Source organism: Perca flavescens, chromosome 12 (genome assembly GCF_004354835.1).
Source record: "Perca flavescens isolate YP-PL-M2 chromosome 12, PFLA_1.0, whole genome shotgun sequence".
NCBI classification, from domain to species: Eukaryota; Metazoa; Chordata; class Actinopteri; order Perciformes; family Percidae; genus Perca; species Perca flavescens.
The window spans coordinates 28,518,046-28,540,649 of NC_041342.1; the positions used below are offsets into that span (position 1 = coordinate 28,518,046).

At 42.3% G+C, this 22,604-nt stretch overlaps 1 protein-coding gene and 6 non-coding genes across 9 annotated transcripts in view; all 7 read right to left on the reverse strand.

The window, feature by feature from the left end:
• Positions 1-116: 116 nt before the first annotated feature.
• pdca (phosducin a) overlaps positions 117-22,604 on the reverse strand; it is a 33,468-nt gene continuing 10,980 nt past the window's right edge. For 2 of the 3 annotated variants that reach the window (XM_028593656.1, XM_028593657.1), the window contains exons 3-7: positions 2,684-2,744; positions 2,048-2,184; positions 1,491-1,710; positions 1,197-1,309; positions 117-637 (exon numbers count right to left, since the gene is read on the reverse strand). In XM_028593656.1, coding sequence (XP_028449457.1) covers positions 449-637; positions 1,197-1,309; positions 1,491-1,710; positions 2,048-2,184; positions 2,684-2,732 — 708 coding nt within the window. In that variant the 5' untranslated portion in view covers positions 2,733-2,744 and the 3' untranslated portion in view covers positions 117-448. Of the gene's footprint in view, positions 638-1,196; positions 1,310-1,490; positions 1,711-2,047; positions 2,185-2,683; positions 2,745-4,030; positions 4,494-22,604 lie in introns of those variants that run through there. The other variant, XM_028593658.1, reaches the window with a different exon arrangement.
• trnan-guu (transfer RNA asparagine (anticodon GUU)) lies at positions 7,157-7,230 on the reverse strand. Its single transcript has one exon. It is a non-coding gene; the product is annotated as a tRNA-Asn (tRNA).
• On the reverse strand, positions 7,570-7,643 carry trnan-guu (transfer RNA asparagine (anticodon GUU)). The gene has a single exon. It is a non-coding gene; the product is annotated as a tRNA-Asn (tRNA).
• On the reverse strand, positions 8,295-8,368 carry trnan-guu (transfer RNA asparagine (anticodon GUU)). Its single transcript has one exon. It is a non-coding gene; the product is annotated as a tRNA-Asn (tRNA).
• Positions 14,015-14,088, reverse strand: trnan-guu (transfer RNA asparagine (anticodon GUU)). Its single transcript has one exon. It is a non-coding gene; the product is annotated as a tRNA-Asn (tRNA).
• trnan-guu (transfer RNA asparagine (anticodon GUU)) lies at positions 18,260-18,333 on the reverse strand. Its single transcript has one exon. It is a non-coding gene; the product is annotated as a tRNA-Asn (tRNA).
• trnan-guu (transfer RNA asparagine (anticodon GUU)) lies at positions 20,745-20,818 on the reverse strand. The gene has a single exon. It is a non-coding gene; the product is annotated as a tRNA-Asn (tRNA).

The following is a 22,604-nucleotide window of genomic DNA, read 5'->3' on the forward strand; positions in this document are numbered from 1 at the left end:
CCTGCTGAAGGACTATATTGAAATAGTGACTATGATCATAAGATCGATACAGATATGGATACAGATGTGTTTTTTGCAGTCCAATGTACAATGTTACACAGACAGACACAGGGTGCTTTGGTAAAGTCATATTTTATTGGAGAGCTATGATATGACTGCAAAGCAGTATTTAGGCACACACTATTTCACGCCATCCTTTACATCAAACTGCTTCTAAATACTATCAGCATTTAGTGTGTGCTGGTTGAATTTTACTATTGTGTAGCGGAATGTTTTCTTAACTCGTGACTGCAACACTGTCCCCACTGTTTTCCTCCACTTCTTTCTTCAGCTCTCCTTTTTTTTTGCCCCTTTTCCTCGTTCTCTGCTTTTATCCACTGTCCTCCACTGCAGCTTATCTTTTTCTCCCCTTCTCTCAAAGATCATCCTTTTCTCTTTCTTTCTCTTACTATTCCACGTCCTCTCCATCGTCTTCATCATCGGCACATGCTGTGAACTCCTTCTCGGGTAACAGGCCATATTCATTGAGAAACCCTTCCACATCTGTTGCGAAGAAGTCTTCATTGAAGTGTTTGGTAACGGCCAGGAAATTACCAAGTAACTCGCCAGCTTTGTACACCAGCAGGGCAGGAAGAACCTGGAAGAATATCAATGGGAATCAAAATGTACCTGTGGGATGTCTCTTGAGTTTGATCATTTAATACTGACATTGGCTTTAATATAGTCAGTTCTACCCATCTTATAAAAAAAATTCAGTTCATTATTCAAGTATTGGTCTTTCTAGTGCCACATGCACACCACTTGGACAATTGCTGTTCATGGGAGGGGTTTAACAGTCAATTATCCTTTCATAACCTCAAAGATAACTTGATAACAGTGTGACTAAAATCTTTATAACTATTACTCCTAGCAATTATACTGCAACCAAATGTCCCAATGGGGATTATTGTAATTCAATCAATTCTAGTCTAGTCTTTTTTTAAAGATATTTTTGGGGCATTTTAGCCTTTAATAGAAAGGACAGCTGTAGACAGGAAAGGGGGAAGACAGAGCTGAGCCTCTGCATATGGGCGCCTGCACTACCCAGGTGAGCTACCCAGGCAAGCTACCCAGGCGCCCAATTCTAGTCTAGTCTATGAATAATAATATTACCATCATAATTTTCATTGCTGTTTTTGTTTTTAAAGTTTACCAACCTCAGGGGTGAAGCGCTCAGCAGCCCCTGTCCCCACAGCATCAATACGACAAAATTTAATGCTGGGGTACTCCGAAGCCAGACAGTCCAGACATGAGTTCAACTGTTCACAGCCTGACAAAGGACAAATAATACAAATGCTTAACTATGAGCAAACAGCACTGTAGTGAACCATCCCGTGGCAATACATAGACATTTCTGGAGTATATGTAGAATGTTAATTGATCAATGAGAATATAGTTGTAAAATGAGCCAATGAGCTAAAACATTAAACACACAATGAAAAAAGAACCACCTTTGACACCGTGCTGGTAGATGTGGACCACCACTTGGGTCAATCGATGTTCCTTCTCTATGACTTCCAGGAAGGCTTCTCCAGTCTCAAGCTCGTAGACTTCTTGAAATGTAGGACCAAAGCTCAGGCGCTCGTGCATTTCCTGCATACACTGTTTTCTGTAGCGTTTCAGGCAATGTTCATCTTCTTCATGGATCATTTCATACTCCCGAACACTCATCTAGAGGTAAGAAAATATATGTTACTGCTTCACTTCTTTTTGTTACATATAAAAGTATTCTTTTGGAAGACGTTTTTGTCCAAAGCGAGGTGCAATCCAAGTCACAGTAAATTGTTTTGTGTACAGCATGATTTTCTTTGTATCTGTCTTCCTGAAAGTGGATGGATGCCCAAGTCTGTGATTTTGATTCTCTTTCTCTGTACATATCTCTTTTTTTTTTTTTTTGTTGGCACACATCTGTGCAATTGTGGTTGAGTCTATGGTCATCCTCTTAACTATAAAATCTGTCAATAATATGATTTCCTGTGTGTGAGGTTCTGGGAGTGTCTCAATCGACCTTTCTGTGGAATCTCTCCTTGTCATCCTCTCCTGGATTGGACATTTGTCTGAGCAGCTCTCTCTTGCTTTGAGGGACAGTCTGATCCACACTGTCCAACTTAAACCTTCGCCAGTCATTAATTACACCTTTTGGACCTGCAGATACACAGAAATGCCCACAAAATACTTTACATTACTTTATTAAGGCACTTAAAATACTATACTAAAATATAACGTACAGTTGAAATTGCATTAAAGTCAGTAACACCATCAAGTGCACATGAATCGATAACTTCATAAAGACCTTTTATAGACAAAACATTCATTGGTTTTGAGCCAGAATGGTACATCTGTTGTGACGATTTAGCATGCATACAATCGGGACACACTACTTCTTTATAACATTGCGCCTTGAACTTCCACCCTCTTGCTGATATATGTTGCGCAAAGGATTGTTGGCTCAGAACAGCCTGAGAAGCATGCTGGCTTGCATAAAAAGTCAATGTAAAAATCCAAACGTGCAGTAGGATATATATATATATATGTTTGTTTGGCATACAGTACTGCATTTGACATTCTAGGTATTGGGTATCTTTTTTTGGCAAATTAAATAGTATAATAGTATAGGTATTGGAACGTATGGTGTGTCTCTGACCTGTGTGATTGGCAGGCAACTCCTCTTCTTCCTTGGTAGAGCCAGACATTTTACTAGCGGTCTGCAACACAAATAACACAAACAGAGAGGAGGAGAGGTGATGTGTCCTTTGAAAGCCATGTTACAAGTCCACCATAACTACAACTCATTCAGCCTCCCTTTTCTTATGCTAAACAGCTATTTTGTAGTTTATTTCTTATTGATGTTAAATGTTGTTTGTGTATGTAGGCACCATTCACCAAGGCAAATTCCACATAGGTGTAACTTACTGTGGCAACTAAACCTTTTCTGATTTTTTTCCCTTCTGATTTTCTGAATGCCCGGTTGAAATAAAACAGAAAAAATTAGACAAAAGGCCAAAATAGTGAGGAAATGATTATTTCTAATTCAACCATTTTAGTGTGAACATAGCCATGACAGCCAACACTTTGACACATCCAAACCTAACTATCTGCAACATTCTGCATGTACATGGATCCATGCAATTGGACACATTGTTATCACAACCACTTACGATGAGACAAGCTGAAGTGTACTTATCAGATTATACTGAGATTATCAGGTCTGACTATACACATGCCTAGGACATCTTATTTTGTATGTGCGTGTGTTATGGCTAAGCCTGTCATTAAGTTTTCATTCACAAACAAGTTTTATTGTTCATTGCTGTGATCCTGAAAGTTTAAGATTAACTTCTTGTGACAGACTTTTTTTACTCACATTAAATAGTTATTGTGCTAATACAGCTGAGCTGTCAATAACAAGAGGCTAATTAACACTACGTCAGTCATAAAACCGATAATGCCCTTTAGTCTAAGGCAGCTAATTCCTTCATGTTATCAAGGCAATACCTTTCTTGCATGGTTGGTTTTAATAAACTGAATTGCAGTTGCAAGTGGACTTTAACCCTCAATGGTTTTAAACATGGCACAACTTGATTTTAAAAGTAAAAACACTTTATACTAGATGCATATGCAATAACAAATGATTTGACTAAAGCAATGGTTATGTTAGCGTATGCAAATGGATGTAAGCATATATACTACTGCTACTATAATGATGCTAAGGAAAAAGTACACACTTCTGGGAAATTGGACAATGATGGCATACAGCAACAATTAATATAAATAGAAAATATCTTAATGTGAATTTGTTGCAAGCAAAGTGACCATGACTTCTAAACAGTGACGTGTATAAAATAATATCAATCTCTAACACAAGCATTTTAGTGTATAGAAACTATACCTGTAGCAGAACTCATGCAGAAATATGATATAGTACTAGACACCCCAACCCTGTTGTACAAATATCTGCAAGGTACCTGACTAAAAAGCCAAAAATTCTTACCGTTGGGTCTTGAGAGAGAACTGGTATGTGTCAAGTTTCTTACAGCCTATTTGTTTTTTTCAATCTTTGTCTTTTTGTTGTATCTATTTATGTTCTGAGTAGTGTGTCCACATCTAGATGACTGACAGGAGAGAGAGGCGGTGGGGAGAGAGATGAGGGAATAAGCTTTATCTTCACCATCATCATCACTGTCACTGTAATATGATGTTGTCTAATATGATTATGTTCAATACCAGACTCAGAGTTACGGATTAACAACAGCAAAGTAGACACAAGATATTTTTTTAACTTCAAATTAAAGTATAAATAATTAGTGAAATAATTATTTAGTTGCCCAACATGACATCATGACTTCGCGTAAACATACACGCCACTTTCTAAAGCCAAGTGGCATGTTATCTGTACACCTTTTGAGCTGTCCGCGTGTATGTCTACGCCGTATACGGACGGGTTGCAGACTGATCTCAATGAGTGGCGTATGTATGACGTGCCAATTCGTATGCATGCCATTTTGGCGTGTTAACAAGACGCATAATCGCTTTGGGTTTAGGAAAACAATAACAGGGTTGGGTTTAGGAAAAGAAGAAAGCGATGGTTGGGTTTAGGAAACGTGACACAATCCCCGGTCTCCTGGGTGAAAGTCCTGTGTTGTTTGACCCATCCACCACCCCGACCAACCTCCCTATGCGAATTTTCGGGCTTTCATACTACTCGCTATGGCGTAAGTTGTCACACAATCGCAAGGTAATATAAGTCAATGGAGGCCAAACGGCGTTGATAAACACGCTAAAAAGCGATTATGCATCTTGATAACACGCCAAAATGTCATACGAATTGGCGTGTCATACATACGCCACTTAATAAGATCAGTCTTGCCAAGTTTACATTTTCTAATCCCTCACTCACCTCAAATATTAATGCATTATATATATGTGGATAGTTACACATTTAGAAATTGGCAGCTGATGTCAGTTTCGTCAGTCCATTTTCTTTCCATTCTCACTTTCCTAGGTCTGGGTGGTGGTAGGGACCAGGGGTTGATGTAGACTGTATAAGTGAATTGTGCAATTTCATCGCCCCCTGGTAGCAGGCTGCAGTATAGGTATAAATCCCACACACTCTATGTTGGCCAATGGGACATGGGCGCCAAAAAAAAAAATATAAATACATTTTTCTCAAAGATTGTTTTTGTCACTTTAGGTATTTCCTATCACACTGTTTGTTCAAGATTTAGCTATAAAAATGGGTTAAAACGTCATAATTGACAGCCGTGATTGACCCGTGATTGGTTGGGTGGGTGTATGGGCGGGACTTCGCTACCGCGGCTCCACCGCCAGATCACTACTGCACAGACTAAAATTACAAGATGGCTTCACTTTTGTACAGTGGGAGGAAGTGGAGACTAGGCCTGCACGATAAATCGTTATAAAATCGCAATCTCGATTCACCGCTGTTCACGATTTCATTTTTATATTACTTAATTACTTATTTTTTTCTCCTTCAATTCATTTATTGAAAGCATTTGACATTAACATGTTTTAATTATATAAAGACATGTTCCAGGAGTTTAGATAGAGCCTGTATCAGGGCCATATTTAGTTCAGTGTGTTACATGTCACTATTTTTGATAGCCTACTGTACTTAAATGGCCAGTATGTACTTCATTTTCTTTATTCATTGATGCCTCAAAGACATATCGCTTTGTTTTTTTTCCGATACCGCTTAAACCATATTTTTAAAACAGTGCCGGTGCCTGAACCAATACTTAAAAAAAGAAAAGAAGAGCACAAAACGTGACATTAAAGAACGGCTTGTAGAGATGCAACGATACAATTTTATGAACCGACTCACTCCTGTTTTTTTCTTTTACCTCATTCGTGCTGTTGTGTGTAGCTGGTATTCTTCTGCTACTGTGTGTGTAGTAATCTAGCTAGCTCATTAGCGCCTCCACTGGAGTGGTGGTGGTTGAATCAATCAGGAAATGAGCTACCTAGACCGCGTACCAGGCTACTGAACGAGACCGAATGTAACCGTGCAACCGGCCGGCTGCTCGAGTCTAATGTAATCATGCGATGTCTTGGTTCTCGGCAAGTTTGAGTTATTAACCGAGCCTGGTTTCTGGTGCATCTTAGATGATTGTGTTCACGGCAATTCACACATTATCAATGGGGAAGTACAGTACATCACATACAAATACACGTCATGTTACCTTGGTAGTTATGTTAAGTTAAATGTTAGAGAAGTGAATGTTGCTACATGGTAGGTTATGGTGACCAGACGTCCCGATTTGACCGGGGCAGTCCCGATTTTTAATTGCTTGTCCCGAGTCCCGACAAAAGCCTGTCGGGACGCTAAAATGTCCCGGTTTACACCAGGAGCGGCGTCAGCCGATTTTGCCGTGTCTTCAAAAATTGAAAAATTGAAAATTCACCAGAATGCAGGAAATTAAGTGTTTAATGCTCCAAATTTTCAATAAATCATTTTAATTACTTTGCTGTTATTGGAATAAATAACACTTAAAAAAATCTTTTTTAGAAAAAATCTCAACATAAATCTCACACTAAACTGAAAAAGGCTGTTACTGCAATTTTGTTAATTTCACAGGAAAAAACACTTATTAGACGAGGAGCCTAGGATCAAAATAATGAAGTTACTGTCTGTGTCTGAACAGGGCTGGCACATGTTCACGTTAAAAAGCGTGTGCGTGCACAAACACACTACGGTCACGCGCAAAGTGTCCCGGTTTTAGCTCCAGGAAATCTGGTCACCCTATGGTAGGTAGGATGTCACGAGGAGACCACTCACCAGGCTACTGAACGAGACCGTAAGGACCGTAACCGAGGCTACTGCACGAGTCTATATTCAAACGGGTGTCTAGGTTCTCGGCAAGTTTGAGTTATCAACCGATCCCAGAAGCCAGATTTCTCATGCATCTTAGATGATTGTTTACATACAAATTCATAGGCTACATTATCGATGGATATCATATACAAATACACGTCATGTTATCTTAGTAGTTATGTTAAGTTAAACGTTAAACTCCACACAGAATGGACCGGAACCAGAACCTTCTTGCTGTGAGGCCACAGTGGTAACCACTGGGCCACCATGCTGCCCAAAACCACTCGTCCCTGGGTGGGCTCGAACCACCATCCTTTCGGTTAACAGCCGAACGCGCTAACCAATTGCGCCACAGAGACTACGATAACCTGTCAGCGTGTTCATTTTTCTTTTCTTGGCGGGGGAATCTGGCAAGAAAGCACACTAATAATATGTTATAAACGATATAAATAAATGATTACCTTATTGATATACATGACCGATTCTGTGCAATGCTGGCCAACCCTTTTGATTTTCCTTTCTCTCTCCCTTCTGTCTTCCTTGACAGACAGATGAGGTTACACAGTATATATTGCAATATATGAACTGACTGGAGAACCTAGTACATGAAACCAGAGCACATGGAGGAAACCCACACAAACATGTGGAGAAGATACCACAGTGGTAACCATTGGGCCACCATGCTGCCCAAAACCACTCGTCCCTGGGTGGGCTCGAACCACCATCCTTTCGGTTAACAGCCGAACGCGCTAACCAATTGCGCCACAGAGACTACGATAACCTGTCAGCGTGTTCATTTTTTTTTTTTAATACAGCAGTTGACACCAGTATTGTTTCTTTTTTTATTTAATTTCCCTCAAGTCCAACATGTATCAATTAGTCCGTCCAAGATTTTGGGGCGTTTTTTAAAATGGTTGTTGTGGCTTAAAATTACTGATTTTGCGGCAGCTTTTGTAAAAAAAAAACTTTAAAAATCAACGGATACAACCTGGACCGGAACCAGAACCTTCTTGCTGTGAGGACACAGTCGTAACCACTGGGCCACCATGCTGCCCAAAACCACTCGTCCCTGGTCCCTCGCCATTTGCAGCATCTGATATACAGTATTTTCTTGGCGGGGGAATCTGGCAAGAAAGTACACTAATAATATGTAATAAACGATATAAATAAATGATTACCTTATTGATATACATGACCAATTCTGTGCAATGCGTCCCTGCAGGGCAACCCTTTTGATTTTCCTTTCTCTCTCCCTTCTGTCTTCCTTGACAGACAGATGAGGTTACACAGTATATATTGCAATATATGAACTGACTGGAGAACCTAGTACATGAAGCCAGAGCACATGGAGGAAACCCACGCAAACATGTGGAGAAGATACCACAGTGGTAACCATTGGGCCACCATGCTGCCCAAAACCACTCGTCCCTGGGTGGGCTCGAACCACCAACCTTTCGGTTAACAGCCGAACGCGCTAACCAATTGCGCCACAGAGACTACATTAACCTTGTAGCGTGTTCATTTTTTTATTTTTTTAATACATTAAAAATTATATATACATTGTATTACAGGTTCCCCAATGTCTTATAAAGCTAACAGTTGTGTCCGATTTCAAATTAAAGCATTTTTGTGAACGTCAGGGGTCTTGTTAGGAGGAGCAGCTAGCTAGCTATGTGTCCCATTCAATACAATGGGGAAAGATCGCGGCCAGCTAGCTACACTTTCGGCATAACTATAGTATATTTACAGTTAGAATTTCTCCACGGCACTTATATTACAGGTTCCCCAAGGTCTTACAAAGCTTACCTAACACTTGTCCGTTAATGCATTTAGGCCTATGTGAGTTTCTGTTAGCTCCAACTTTAGCTAGTCCGTTAGCTCCAACTTTAGCTAGTACGTTAGCTCCAACTTTAGCCAGGCACACTAGCACGTTTGTTCTAAACCACTGCTGTTAGACAGGAAAAGTGCCGTAGTGTAGCTACACCTCTTCAGCTTCCTTATTCCACTTAGATCGTTTCCAAGCTAACTAGTGTCTCTCCATGTTTCTCAGTGTTTTCTTTCCTCTTCTGGATTTGCGATCCTCTCCACTCTCCCGTGTCTCCGCTCGGCTGTTTTGCGTGTGTGTTTGTTTGTTTGTGTGTCTGCCTGTCTCCGTCTGTCTGTGTGTGAGTGAAACGGGTTAGCTAGGCTACTGAGTGTTATTTTTCATTTGAATGTTTATGCCGCATGGCCATAGTGGGATTCGTAATTTTGTTTCCGGTCTAGCTAGATCCGAAAGAACGTTAATCCTTCTTTAACTGTCTATGCGTTAATCGCGCGATAGAAAAATTGTCGCCGTTAAAATGGGTTTGCGTTAACGCCGTTAATAACGCGTTAAACTGACAGCCCTAGTTGCTATTTAAAAGAAAATACTTCTTTAAAAATAAACGGACTCTTGTTTCAGGGAAAATAGAAGAAGTGTTTGGGGTCCGTGTACGTTGCGGCCAACGGATTTTTGTTTTGAAAGGAAAAAAACAAAAACGAGAAACAGCCAGTTTCCCAATTACCATTAGTAAATAGAAAAACAAAAAACGGAAAACAACCCATTATTCGTTTTTTGTTTTGATATTAAAAAACGGAAAACGAAAAACTATCTCGTTATCCGATTTTCTTTGAGGTGTTTGTAGATGGAATTCGGAAATTAAATTGTGTGTATAAATCTTATTCCTCATTCATTTTTTTGGTGACCCGGAAGCGATCGCAGGTAGTAAGCGGCTGCATACCCGGAAATCATTTGGACATCAATGAGACCCATGAGACCATATGCTAGTTTTATATTAGAAAACCGAAAGAATGGGATGTCTTGTGGGGATATAGCAGCTGCGTTGGGTTCACAGTTTGGAACGATACGGGTTTTTTCTGAGAGGAGTGTGCGGAGGTGGTGTGGTCAGCAGGGACTTGTGGCGAAACACAAGTTGACTTTTATTATGAAGTGGTCACAGGAGATTAGCGCTGACTGCTCTCATTCATCAAAAATGAGTCTACACAACAAGACAACCATCATAGTCTAATAATAATAATAATAATGAAGCGAAAACATTTTCAAAATTTCTCATTTTCACATAAAAGGTCTCTAACGTTGTTTTGCGCCATTGCTTTGGCAAATATCTGTCAAACAAACTAAAATTGAAACCATGATATGGCTTTCCCTTATCAAATCGCAAAAGACTCCGATTTAATACAACAATATCTGTCAAACAAACAGTGCTATAATTAGTATAAATAAGATATCAAATAAATGTGATTTACGGAGGTTAAAAAGTAACTAAGTAACTCTACATTTTAAATTAGCTACTTTTACTCTTTTACTTGTACTTGAGTAAACAACAAAGTAACAGCAGGCCTACTTTTACTTAAGTAGAACAGTTGTTTTACTCTTTTCACTTCTGCTGATTTATTTAAATCTAAAAATTGCATAGACCTAGCCCTAGTCTGCATATCGGCCTAGCTGTGGTGGTCAGCTTTTTATTTACTTTAAGAGTAGCATTCATTTGTATGTTTAACAAAAGCGGTAAACGGCGATTGACAAAAGAAAAAAAAGAAAAAACTTACGCACATTATTATTATTAGACTATGATGGTTGTCTTGTTGTGTAGACTCATTTTTGATGAATGCGAGCGGTCAGCGCTAATCTCCTGCACTTCATAATAAAAGTCAACTTGTGTTTCGCCAGTGAAATGCTTTTAATATTTGCATATTAAAAGCGATATGCAGACTAAGGCTAGGTGTATGCAATTTTTAGATTTAAATAAATCAGCAGAAGTGAAAAGAGTAAAAAAAATGTTCTATTTAAGTAAAAGTACTGTTACTTTGTTGTTTACTCAAGTACAAGTAAAATAGTAAAGGTAGCTTATTTAAAATGTAGAGTTACTTAGTTACTTTTTTAACCCCCAAAAATCACATTTATATTGATTTTATATCTTATTTATACTAATTATAGCCCTGTTTGTTTGACAGATATTGTTGTATTAAATCGGAGTCTTTTGCGATTTGATAAGGGAAAGCCATATCATGGTTTCAATTTTAGTTTGTTTGACAGATATTTGCCAAAGTAATGGCGCAAAACAACGTTAGAGACCTTTTATGTGAAAATGAGAAATTTCGAAAATGTTTTCGCTTCATTATTATTAGACTAAGATGGTTGTCTTGTTGTGTAGACTCATTTTTGATGAATGAGAGCAATCAGCGCTAATCTCCTGTGACCACTTCATAATAAAAGTCAACTTGTGTTTCGCCACAAGTCCCTGCTGACCACACCACCTCCGCACACTCCTCTCAGAAAACCCCCGTATCGTTCCAAACTGTGAACCCAACGCAGCTGCTATATCCCCACAAGACATCCCATTCTTTCGGTTTTCTAATATAAAACTAGCATATTCGTCTAAAAACATTTTTACGTCCCTATCATTCTAACTGTCCATGGTCTCATTGATGTCCAAATGATTTCCGGGTATGCAGCCGTTTACTACCTACGATCGCTTCCGGGTCACGAAAAAAATGAATGAGGAATAAGATTTATACACACAATTTAATTTCCGAGTTCCATCTACAAACACATCAAAGAAAATCGGATAACGAGATAGTTTTTCGTTTTCCGTTTTTTAATATCAAAACAAAAAACGAATAATGGGTTCCTATTTACTAATGGTAACTGGCCGTTTTAGTTTTTTTCCTTTCAAAACGAAAATCCGTTGGCCGCAACGTACACGGACTGTTTGGCTTAACAGCCAAACACTAACCAATTGCACCACAGACACTACGATAACTTGTCAGTGTGGTGAACTTTTTTTTTTTTTTTTTTTCAAACAGCACCTGACAACAGCATAGTTTTTTGCAAATTTCCCTCAAATCCAACATGTATTAATCAGTCCTGCCAAGACTTTGCAGCCTTTTTTTGAGTTAGTTGCAGCTTAAAATTTCTGATTTTGCAACAGCTATTGTAAAAACAAAAATAAAAAAAAAGATGTCTTTTGAATTTTTGTTTCGATGAAATTGCGAGAGACGGTAAAAATTGCAAAAAGTTGCTATTTAAAAAAAATACTTCTTTAAAAATAAACGAACACTTGCTTCAGGGAGAATATAAGATCTGGACCAGTGCCTTGATCAAGGGACCAGACTGGAGAACCTAGTACATGAAACCAGAGCACCCGGAGGAAACCCACACAAACATGGGGAGAAGATACAAACTCCACACAGAAAGACCTGGGGCCTGTTTCACAAAAGCAGAATATATAAATCCAGGATAACTGATAAAGCGAGGCTTGACCTAGTCTAATCTGTGCATCCTGGCTTGGTGCGTTTCACAAAGGCCAAGCCAGGCTGAGGAGGAGCGACTAGGTCGAGCCAGGCTGAACTAATTCAGATAGATGCGCGTCCACGGATTTCCTCAAAAGACCGCGAGGTCGATCACAGATTTACTGATGCCAAAATGGAGAATACGCATTGTTCATACTTTATACAGAGTGAGCAGCAGCTTCTTGTGGAAGTATGATGACGTGAAACACATTATTTGAATAAAAAGAAAATAACACGGCCGCTGTAACGAAACAGCGAGAGAAAGCTTAGCAGACGATCACGGACCGACTGAATGCATAAGCAGCCTAAATATAAACATTAACTGACCACTGCTCTGAATGGAAACCGTCATAATCCTACCATTCAATGATTAGGCTACTAATCATTTGCACAAATTAACAATTGTACTCTTTGCCTTAAAAGTAAGCAGAAGATAACTCAGGAAATTTACCATGAAGATCCATTTTCTAAAACGCTAGAATATGAAGCGTAAATATCTCTTTCACTCTGTTCTTCCCTCTCTCTCACTGGCTAAAATATTAATTTCCTAAGTCATATTAACTTCCACTACTCGCTTTTAATGCAAAGTGTACAGGTGTTCGTTTTTGCAAATGACAAGTGACACATTGAGTGGTTTCATTTAAGAGCAGTAGTTCATAAATGTATATTTTTAGACTATCATTTAGTCGGTCCGCTATTATCTGTCACGCTTTTTCTCGCGTTTTTTTATTTTTTATAGAGGACGAGTTTCCTTCTCTACATATTATATGCCTTGCTCCCTGGTATATATGGACATAGAAAATAAAGACACTGAAGAAATTGCACTGTAAAATCTAGAAACTATAAAGATAATAAAGTGATAAATTCCATGCACACTATAAACATGAATGGAACAGAGTATATTCATCAGTTATTTCCCCCCAGGCAAAATATAAGGTCAAAAACCATTAAGGTGTCCTCTTCCTGTTGTTACATGATTGTACAGTAGCCTACATCACTAGATAGTTACTGGTCCAGTGAACTAAGTCTATAATTTGGGAGGATTGTACAGTTAGGATATGTTCTTAAAATTGTACAATCCTCCCAAATTATAGTCCCAGTTTACTGGACAACACAAATTGTGTGCTAAGAATGCCAAATACAATGCACATGGCAGCAGAACAAACATGATCCTTATTGTTAAAGAAAAAAAAAAAGAAATTATAAACTAAAATAATTTAAGGTGCATTGGGGAACTATAGAAATGTACAGCATTGTATGTATTGCCCTTAGTAACAGACTTCATTTAAAACTCATTTGAAATTTTATCAGCCTTTTCTAATTATCTCAACAACTACCATAATATATTCATCAAACTTCTTACAACAATATGAACAGCAGTCTTCATACAGCAATATAACAGTAACAATGACAAATTTATAATTATAAAAAAAAAACAATGGTCACAACTTTAAATAATAACAGTACTCAAATGAACAGCAATATGCATCTGTTGTATTTTAATCCAGGATGATAATAAAAGGGTAAAACCACTGCTGAGTGAACAGGAAAGGTTCCAGGATTAAATAAATCCTGGCTGTTAGCCTGGTCAGGACCAGGCTAGCAGAACAGAATAAATCTCCATGGTGATTTATGTGCCTCTGCCTTCGTGAAACCGAGGCAAGGCTGAATTCATCCAGGATAACCAGGAAATCCCGGCTTAATCCCTTATCTTGGTTTTGTGAAACAGGTCCCTGGACAGGAACCAGAACCTTCTTGCTGTGAGGACACAGTGGTAACAACTGGGCCACCATGCTGCCCAAAACCACTCGTCCCTGGGTGGGCTTGAACCACCATCCTTTCGGTTAACAGCCGAACGCGCTAACCAATTGCGCCACAGAGACTACAATAACTTGTCAATGTTCAGTGGTTTTGTTTGTTTAAAAACAGCAGCTGACACCAGAATAGTTTTTGCAAATTTTCATAAATAGAAGATATCTGGGTCCCCATAATACATGATCTGGATCACTTAAAATCTCTACCTCTTACTTAGATCACCTGAGGCCTGTACTAAGAAGCAGGATTTGGCGTTAGCGAGCTAACTTCAGGTTCAGCCCAGGATTTTCTGTATCACGAAGGTGGATCACTTGTTATCGGGTTCAATCGCCGTGGTACCTGGTCGGGAGCAGGTTAAGTTGGAGATCAGAGATCAACCGGTGTTAAAGCACCGCCTACTGACCAATCAATACTCGATTGATAACGGCGTCACCGTTCTTAGAAGATCAGGCGGCGCTCGGTGCAGAGAGAGAGAGAGAGAGGGGGGGGGATGCGCTCATAAAAGTTAAAACATTTAGAGACCGACAACCCCGTTAATATTCACTGATGAGTATCTTTATGAAATATATAGATTTTAAGAGGAATGAATTACATATAGGCTATTTGTCTGAAAGAGAACTGAAAGGGATCCAGGGCTTGTTGATCTTGCTTCGTGGTACAGGCCTCTGGACTACATTTTGTACTTATTACCTTCTCCTAATCTTTTTTTTTTCTTTTTTAAAACTCGAGTTCCTTAGCATCGTATAACATTAACCAGCTCCGACTGGGGGATCCCGAGGCGTTCCCAGGCCAGGTTGGAGATATAATCCCTCCACCTAGTCCTGGGTCTTCCCCGAGGCCTCCTCCCAGCTGGACGTGCCTGGAACACCTCCCTAGGGAGGCGCCCAGGGGGCATCCTTACCAGATGCCCGAACCACCTCAACTGGCTCCTTTCGACGCAAAGGAGCAGCGGCTCTACTCCGAGCTCCTCACGGATGACTGAGCTTCTCACCCTATCTTTAAGGGAGACGCCAGCCACCCTCCTGAGGAAACCCATTTCAGCCGCTTGTACCCTGGATCTCGTTCTTTCGGTCATGACCCAGCCTTCATGACCATAGGTGAGGGTAGGAACGAAAACTGACCGGTAGATCGAGAGCTTTGCCTTCTGGTTCAGCTCTCTTTTCGTCACAACGGTGCGATAGATTGAATGCAATACTGCACCCGCTGCGCTAATTCTCCGACCAATCTCCCGCTCCATTGTCCCCTCACTCACGAACAAAACCCCAAGGTACTTGAACTCCTTCACTTGGGGTAAGGACTCATTCCCTACCTGGAGAAGGCATTCCATCGGTTTCCTGCTGAGAACCATGGCCTCAGATTTAGAGGTGCTGATCCTCATCCCAACCGCTTCACACTCGGTTGCGAACCGATCCAGTGAGTGCTGAAGGTCGCAGGCCGATGATGCCATCAGGACCACATCATCTGCAAAGAGCAGCGATGAGATCCCCAGCACACCAAACTGCAACCCCTCCCCACCCCGACTACGCCTCGATATCCTGTCCATAAATATTACAAACAGGATTGGTGACAAAGCGCAGCCCTGGCGGAGGCCAACCCTCACCTGAAACGAGTCTGACTTACTACCGAGAACCCGGACACAGCTCTCACTTTGGTCATACATTGGATGGCCCTGAGTAGAGACCCCCTCACCCCATACTCCCGCAGCACCTCCCACAGGATCTCCCGGGGGACCCGGTCATACGCCATCTCCAAATCCACAAAACACATGTAGACCGGTTGGGCATACTCCCAGGCTCCCTCCAGGATCCTTGCGAGAGTGAAGAGCTGGTCCGTTGTTCCACGACCAGGACGGAATCCGCATTGTTCCTCCTCAACCCGAGGTTCGACTATTGGCCGAACCCTCCTTTCCAGCACCTTGGAGTAGACTTTACCAGGGAGGCTGAGAAGTGTGATACCCGGCATTGGCACACACCCTCTGGTCCCCCTTTTAAAAAGGGGAACCACCACCCCAGTCTGCCACTCCTTTGGCACCGTCCCAGACTTCCACGCAATGTTGAACAGGCGTGTCAACCAGGACAGCCCCCTCCACACCCAGAGCCTTGAGCATTTCTGGACGGATCTCATCAATCCCGGGGCTTTGCCACTGTGGAGTTGTTTGACTACATCAGTGACTTCCGCCTGGGAAATCGACGACAATCCCCGTTATCCTCCAGCTCTGCCTCTAACATAGAGGGCGATTAGTCGGATTCAGGAGTTCCTCAAAGTGCTCCTTCCACTGCCCTATTACCTCCTCAGTTGAGGTCAACAGTGTCCCATCCTTACTGTACACAGCTTGGATGGTTCCCCCTCCCCCCCTCCTGAGGTGGCGAACAGTTTTCCAGAAGCACTTTGGTGCAGACCGAAAGTCCTTCTCCATGTCTTCTCCAAACTTCTCCCACATCCGCTGCTTTGCCTCTTTCACGGCAGAGGCTGCAGCCCTTCGGGCCCTTCGGTGCCCTGCAACTGCCTCCGAGTCCTCCGGGATAACATATCCCGGAAAGACTCCTTCTTCAGTCGGACGGCTTCCCTGACCACCGGTGTCCACCACGGTGTTCGTGGGTTACCGCCCCTTGAGGCACCTAAGACCCTAAGACCACAGTTCCTCGCCGCAGCTTCAGCAATGGAAACTTTGAACATTGTCCACTCAGGTTCAATGCCCCCAGCCTCCACAGGGATGCACGAAAAGCTCCGCCCGGAGGTGTGAGTTGAAAGTCTGTCGGACAGGGGCCTCCTCCAGACGTTCCCAATTTACCAAGACTACACGTTTGGGCTTACCAGGTCTGTCCAGAGTCTTCCCCACCCCTGACCCAACTCACCACCAGATGGTGATCGGTTGACAGCTCTGCCCCTCTCTTTACCCAGTGTCCAAAACATACGGCCTCAGATCAGATAAAACGATTATGAAATCGATCATTGACCTTCGGCCTAGGGTGCTCTGGTACCAGGTACACTTATGAGCATCCCTATGTTCGAACATGGTGTTCGTTATAGACAATCCATGACTAGCACAGAAGTCCAACAACAAACAACCACTCTGGTTTAGATCAGGGAGGCCGTTCCTCCCAATCACGCCTCCAGGTGTCTCCATCATTGCCCACGTGTGCGTTGAAGTCCCCCAGCAGAACAATGGAGTCCCCCACTGGAGCCCCATGCAGGACTCCAGTCAAGGTCTCCAAGAAGGCCGAATACTCCGAACTCCTGTTTGGTGCATATGCACAAACAACAGTCAGAGTTTCCCCCACAACCCGCAGGCGTGGGGAGGCGACCCTCTCGCCCACCGGGTAAACTCCAACACAGCGGCTCTCAGCCGGGGCTTGTGAGTATCCCCACACCCGCCCGGCGCCTCACACCCTGGGCAACTCCGGAGAAGAAAAGAGTCCAACCCCTATCCAGGAGTATGGTTCCAGAACCGAGACTGTGCGTGAGGTAAGCCCCACCAGATCTAACGGTAGCGCTCCACCTCCCGCACCAGTTCCGGCTCCTTCCCCCACAGAGAGGTGACGTTCCACGTCCCCAGAGCCAGCGTCTGCTGCCCGGGTCTGGTCCGTCGAGGCCCCTGACCTTCACTGCCACCCATGTGGCATCGCACCCGACCCCAACGGTTCCTCCCACAGGTGGTGGGCCCATGGGCTGGAGAGATGGGAGCCACGTAGCTTGTTCGGGCTGTGCCCGGCCGGGCTCCGTGGCAAACCCGCCACCAGGTGCTCGCCCGGCGAGCCCGCCTGCCTGGGCCTGGCTCCAGACGGGGCCCCGGGCTTCCTCCGGGCAGGGTCACTCCATCTCTACCTCGCTTATTCATTGGGGTTTTTGAACCATTCTTTGTCTGGCCCCTCACCTGAGACCACTTTGCCTTGGGAGACCCTACCAGGAGCACAAAGCTCCAGACAACACAGCCCTCAGGTTCACAGAGACACACAAACCTCTCCACCACGATAAGGTGATGGTTCACGGAGAAGCATCGTATAACTAAGGTTTTATACTATTATTATGTTGTAGTTCTATAATAATATGGACACTGGGTCAAATAATAATGTGAAAACAGTTGATATATTGTAAACATTGTACGTGTAGGAAACCCACATGGAGAGAAGATACAAACTCCACACAGAAAGGACCGGAAAGACCTGGATTGGAACCAGAAACTTCTGGCTGTGAGGCCACAGTGGTAACAACTGGGCCACCATGCTGCCCAAAATCACTCGTCCCTGGGTGGGCTCGAACCACCATCCTTTCGGTTAACAGCCGAACGCGCTAACCAATTGCGCCACAGAGACTACAACAACAGCTTCTTCATTTTTTATTTTAATTTTTTTCAAACAGTAGTTGACACTGGCATAGTTTTTTGTAAATTTCCATCAAATCCAACATGTATTAATCCGCCTCGCCAAGATTTTGCGGCCTTTTTTGAGTTAATTGCGGCTTAAAATGCCTGATTACATTACCTTATTTAATCATTAAATTAATAAATATTTTTGTTGTATCTCTTTTCGGTGTAGTAATTTGTAGACCGCCCTAAGCACTCGTCTAACTGCAGGTAGCAGCAGCAGCAGCAGAAGCAACAGAGAGCAGAAGAGAGCAGGCAAGTGTTCATAAAGTTCTGGTGTACTTACAAACTTTCCAATCGATCGTTTTATGAGTGCATAACCTATATGTACTAGTGTAGAAGTTTGGTATCATTTTGGGCATTATTAGTGGGGTCATTTACGAGATACAAACGTGGGTCCATTACCCCCTGCGCTAAGCTACTCAGCTGATAACGCTAACTCTCCCAATGTTAGACCCATTGAAACTCAAACCTCCTATGGCGCCATTTTGATGCTACAAAAAGATCACCCGACGTTAGCATCCCATTGACTGCCATTCATTTTGACAGCGAATAACTTTACATCTGAAGCGTTTAAAGACTCTATTTGCCCGTTGCTTATTTCTAAAGAAACACAACAATGTATAAAAGGCTCCATTACCTTGTACCTCACGTTATGGCTCCGTAGCAGACGTTTTTATAAAAATAGACTAACGATTGTGTCACATAGTAGAGGAATTACCGTATAGTACAGGAGAAGCTTGCAGGCAGTTTGGACTCACATTAGCCGTTTAAGTTTAATTACTAATGTTAACTAGCATGTTAGTTAGCAATAATTAGCCTGTGCCTATGTTATCTCCTTACATATACCTACGCTCTCCGTCTCTGTAAGATTGGGAATGATTGAGATTTCTCTCGGCACAGCTACCAGAAGACTTACAACTTTCAGACACGTTGCTCACGTCACATTTACGTCTTCAAGCTCAGTTGGAGGCTGCTCAGTAACGCTCAGCGCTCACCGGAAAAGTGACTTCTAATATCCTTCACTGGTCTCCGTCCAGAGCAACGGGATCTGTTGGTCCACTCTTATGTACTCTTATTCTTATGACTTTGCCTTGTATACCAGCCAAAGTTGCGGGTGGATTGTAAAACATTCCTTGTAACGGATTGGACAGCTTTTGTCAAAGAATGCTGTTGCTAAGTAACAATGCACAATGCTTATAAGAGTTGCGTTACGTTTATTGTGAAGAACTTATAGGAAATGAAACCGTTCACAGCCGGGGCTTTGACCACGCATGTTTCCGTCAACTCCAGACTTTTGTCGAGTAGTTTTCAGCGCTAGTCCGTGACACCATGTAGCTGAGCTTAGGTACAGATGAAACAAAAATTATTGGTTAAAAAAATGCAGCAACATATCCCCGGTGTTAAGAAGCCCATCGCGGAGTCAGCAGTAGCTATGACTGTACAAACTGTTGAGGGCGAAGTAAAGAAAAAGAGAAGATACTTTTGGTACAAGTGGCGCATTGACAAAACAAACAGCGAAAGATCGTGCAAAACATTTCAGACCGTCCTGCCAACCTGTATTAACTTAAAGTGATGGTTCGGAGTAATTTCACCCTAGGGTCCTTTGCACCATGACCTCGAGCCAAACACCCCCCCAGAAGCTTTTTTCACCTGGGTCGAACATTTTAGAGTTAGCGTAGAGTAGCGTTATCAGCTGAATAGCTTAGCACAGGAGCTAATGGATCCAGGTTTGTATCTCGTAAATGACCCCACTAATAATGCCCGAAATGATACCAAACTTCTACACTAGTACAAATAGGTTATGCACTCAAAACAATGGATTGGAAAGTTTGTAAGTACACCAGAAGTTTATGTAAATAACACTTGCCTGCTGGCTTCTGCTCTCTGCTGCTGCTGTTGCTACTGAGTGCTTAGGGCCGTCTACAAATTACAACACCGAAAAGAGATGCAACAAAAATATTTATTAATTTAATGATTTAATAAGGTAATGTCTCCAAACTTACCTCAATTATAACTTGTCTCCTGCTAGTTATTCTACAGCACTTACTTTAAAAAGTTTCATTAATAAATATTTTTGTTGCATCTCTTTTCGGTGTTGTAATTTGTAGACAGCTCTAAGCACTCGTCTTACAGCAACAACAACAACAGAGAGCAGAAGCCAGCAGGCAAGTGTTATTTACATAAAGTTCTGGTGTAATTACATTTAGAGTACAATCTATAGTCCATGGCTACAATTAGAGGGTGACTCCCGTCGGTCACGTACTGCGGTACGGGAGTCAACTTTACTGTCGGTAACGTGTTCTGATTGGACACTGATTGGTCAAAGTGGGCGTGGCATTTTGCAGGTATAAAACAACTCGTCCCTGGGTGGGCTCGAACCACCATCCTTTCGGTTAACAGCCGAACGCGCTAACCAATTGCGCCACAGAGACTACAAGGATGATTTATTGTTTTTCACTTTCCGTCAAATCCAACATTTATTAATCATTGGGGGACTACAACAACCTGTCAGCGTGTTCATTCGTTCGTATTAATTTTTATATATATACAGAGGCGCGGGAAGTCATTTCCAGCAGGGGGTACGGGGGGGGGGGGTGCGCAGAACGACTCTACCTCTGCCTTCCCCCCCTCCCTCTATGAAGTACGCTACATACGGTGCGAACTAAATGGGCACTAAATCACATGCCAATCACTAGTCAAAAGATTCCTTTGCAGCGGCCCGGGTTTAAATCCGACCTGCAGCCCTTTGCTGCGTGTCATTCCCTCTCTCTCCCCCTTTCCTGTCTATCCACTGTCAATATCGAATAAAAAATAACAACAAAAAACGATGAATGACTAGTCCAGCTGAGCAGGCATCAAGTATGCCTTTCCAGTTCAATAAACCAAGTACTGCCATCTGACTCACACATCACAGACAGTGTTACAATTAATTAAATCATACCAAAGCGTTGTATGGCTCAAGACTATGGCAATATAATATTCACTAAATCACCCAAGCAGAAAGCACAACAGTAATTCTGAAACGTGATTGACTGAAGATACAACAATGCCATCACACAACACAGCTGACTGCAGGTTGTAAAATAACAGTCACTTAGTCAGCTGCAACTTCACAAACTGCAAAAGCCAACATATAGGCTACTGCACTTGACAACTGTCTCATACAGGCCTATATAGCAGCATCACAAAATTATGATGCAATACGTCTGATATGCATGCAAAATATGTGCATTATCTGGTCACACGGTCACAACAGATTATATTAACCTACTCAATTTACAGATAGCATAATAGCTCTTACCTTCATAAGTTCTAATTTCTTGTCTTGTCAGATCAAATCCTCAAAGTCCAGCTCCCTCAGCAGCTTGCTAAACCCTACTACACATGCGCTGCTGTGTGTTGGGAGCACTTTACAGGCAACGCAACACATGTCTCCGGTGGACAGTGATCTAGAATCCACTCCCGTGGTACCGTTTCCCCGTTGTGAAGGTGTCGGGTCAGTGCCTCGTTAGTGAGAGAGCGGGTCTTTCTGCTGCCAGCCTCGTCCCCCCTCCGAGATGCTGGACATTTAGCCGCCGATTCTGAAAGGCTAATATCCCTCTGGGTATAACTTCCTCCCGGACGGTCCCCGTAGTGCAGGCTCTTCAGAGATGATGGTACCTGAGGGGCCATTACCTTGTTCTGTAATGCTGATGACCAGCCTCATCTCTGTCTTTTTCCACAACAACTTTGCTAAAGTTAACGTTAGCCACCGTTAGCTGTGGGTGAGTGTAGCTGGTAGAAGGCAGCGATTCTTCCAAGCTAACGTTGGCTAGCGCCTCGTCATCCTCCTCTTCGTCATTCCCAGCTCTTTTTAAAAAGTTATTTATTCGCGGGACATTTTTTTATAGCAGCCGGTTTCTCTCCGTTTTCCACACTTCCACTCGCTGATGCAACCCAATCTGACCGGGGATCAGTTACAAATTAATTCCACTCTTTCAATCTCAATTCGTTCTTAGAAAGCTGATCTTGGATCAGTGCGATGTAAACAACCTGCTCTATGCCCACCCACCTTTATCTTTAGCCAATCTACACAGTGCATGCGGCCTTCTCCCAATCATTACATTAAACAACTTTTATTTTATTCTGATTGGATAATTATCACCATAATGATTAATGCCCATTGGGTAATACGGGTTTGATCGCAGTTTGCCAACAAGGGGTGCTGCCACCAACAGG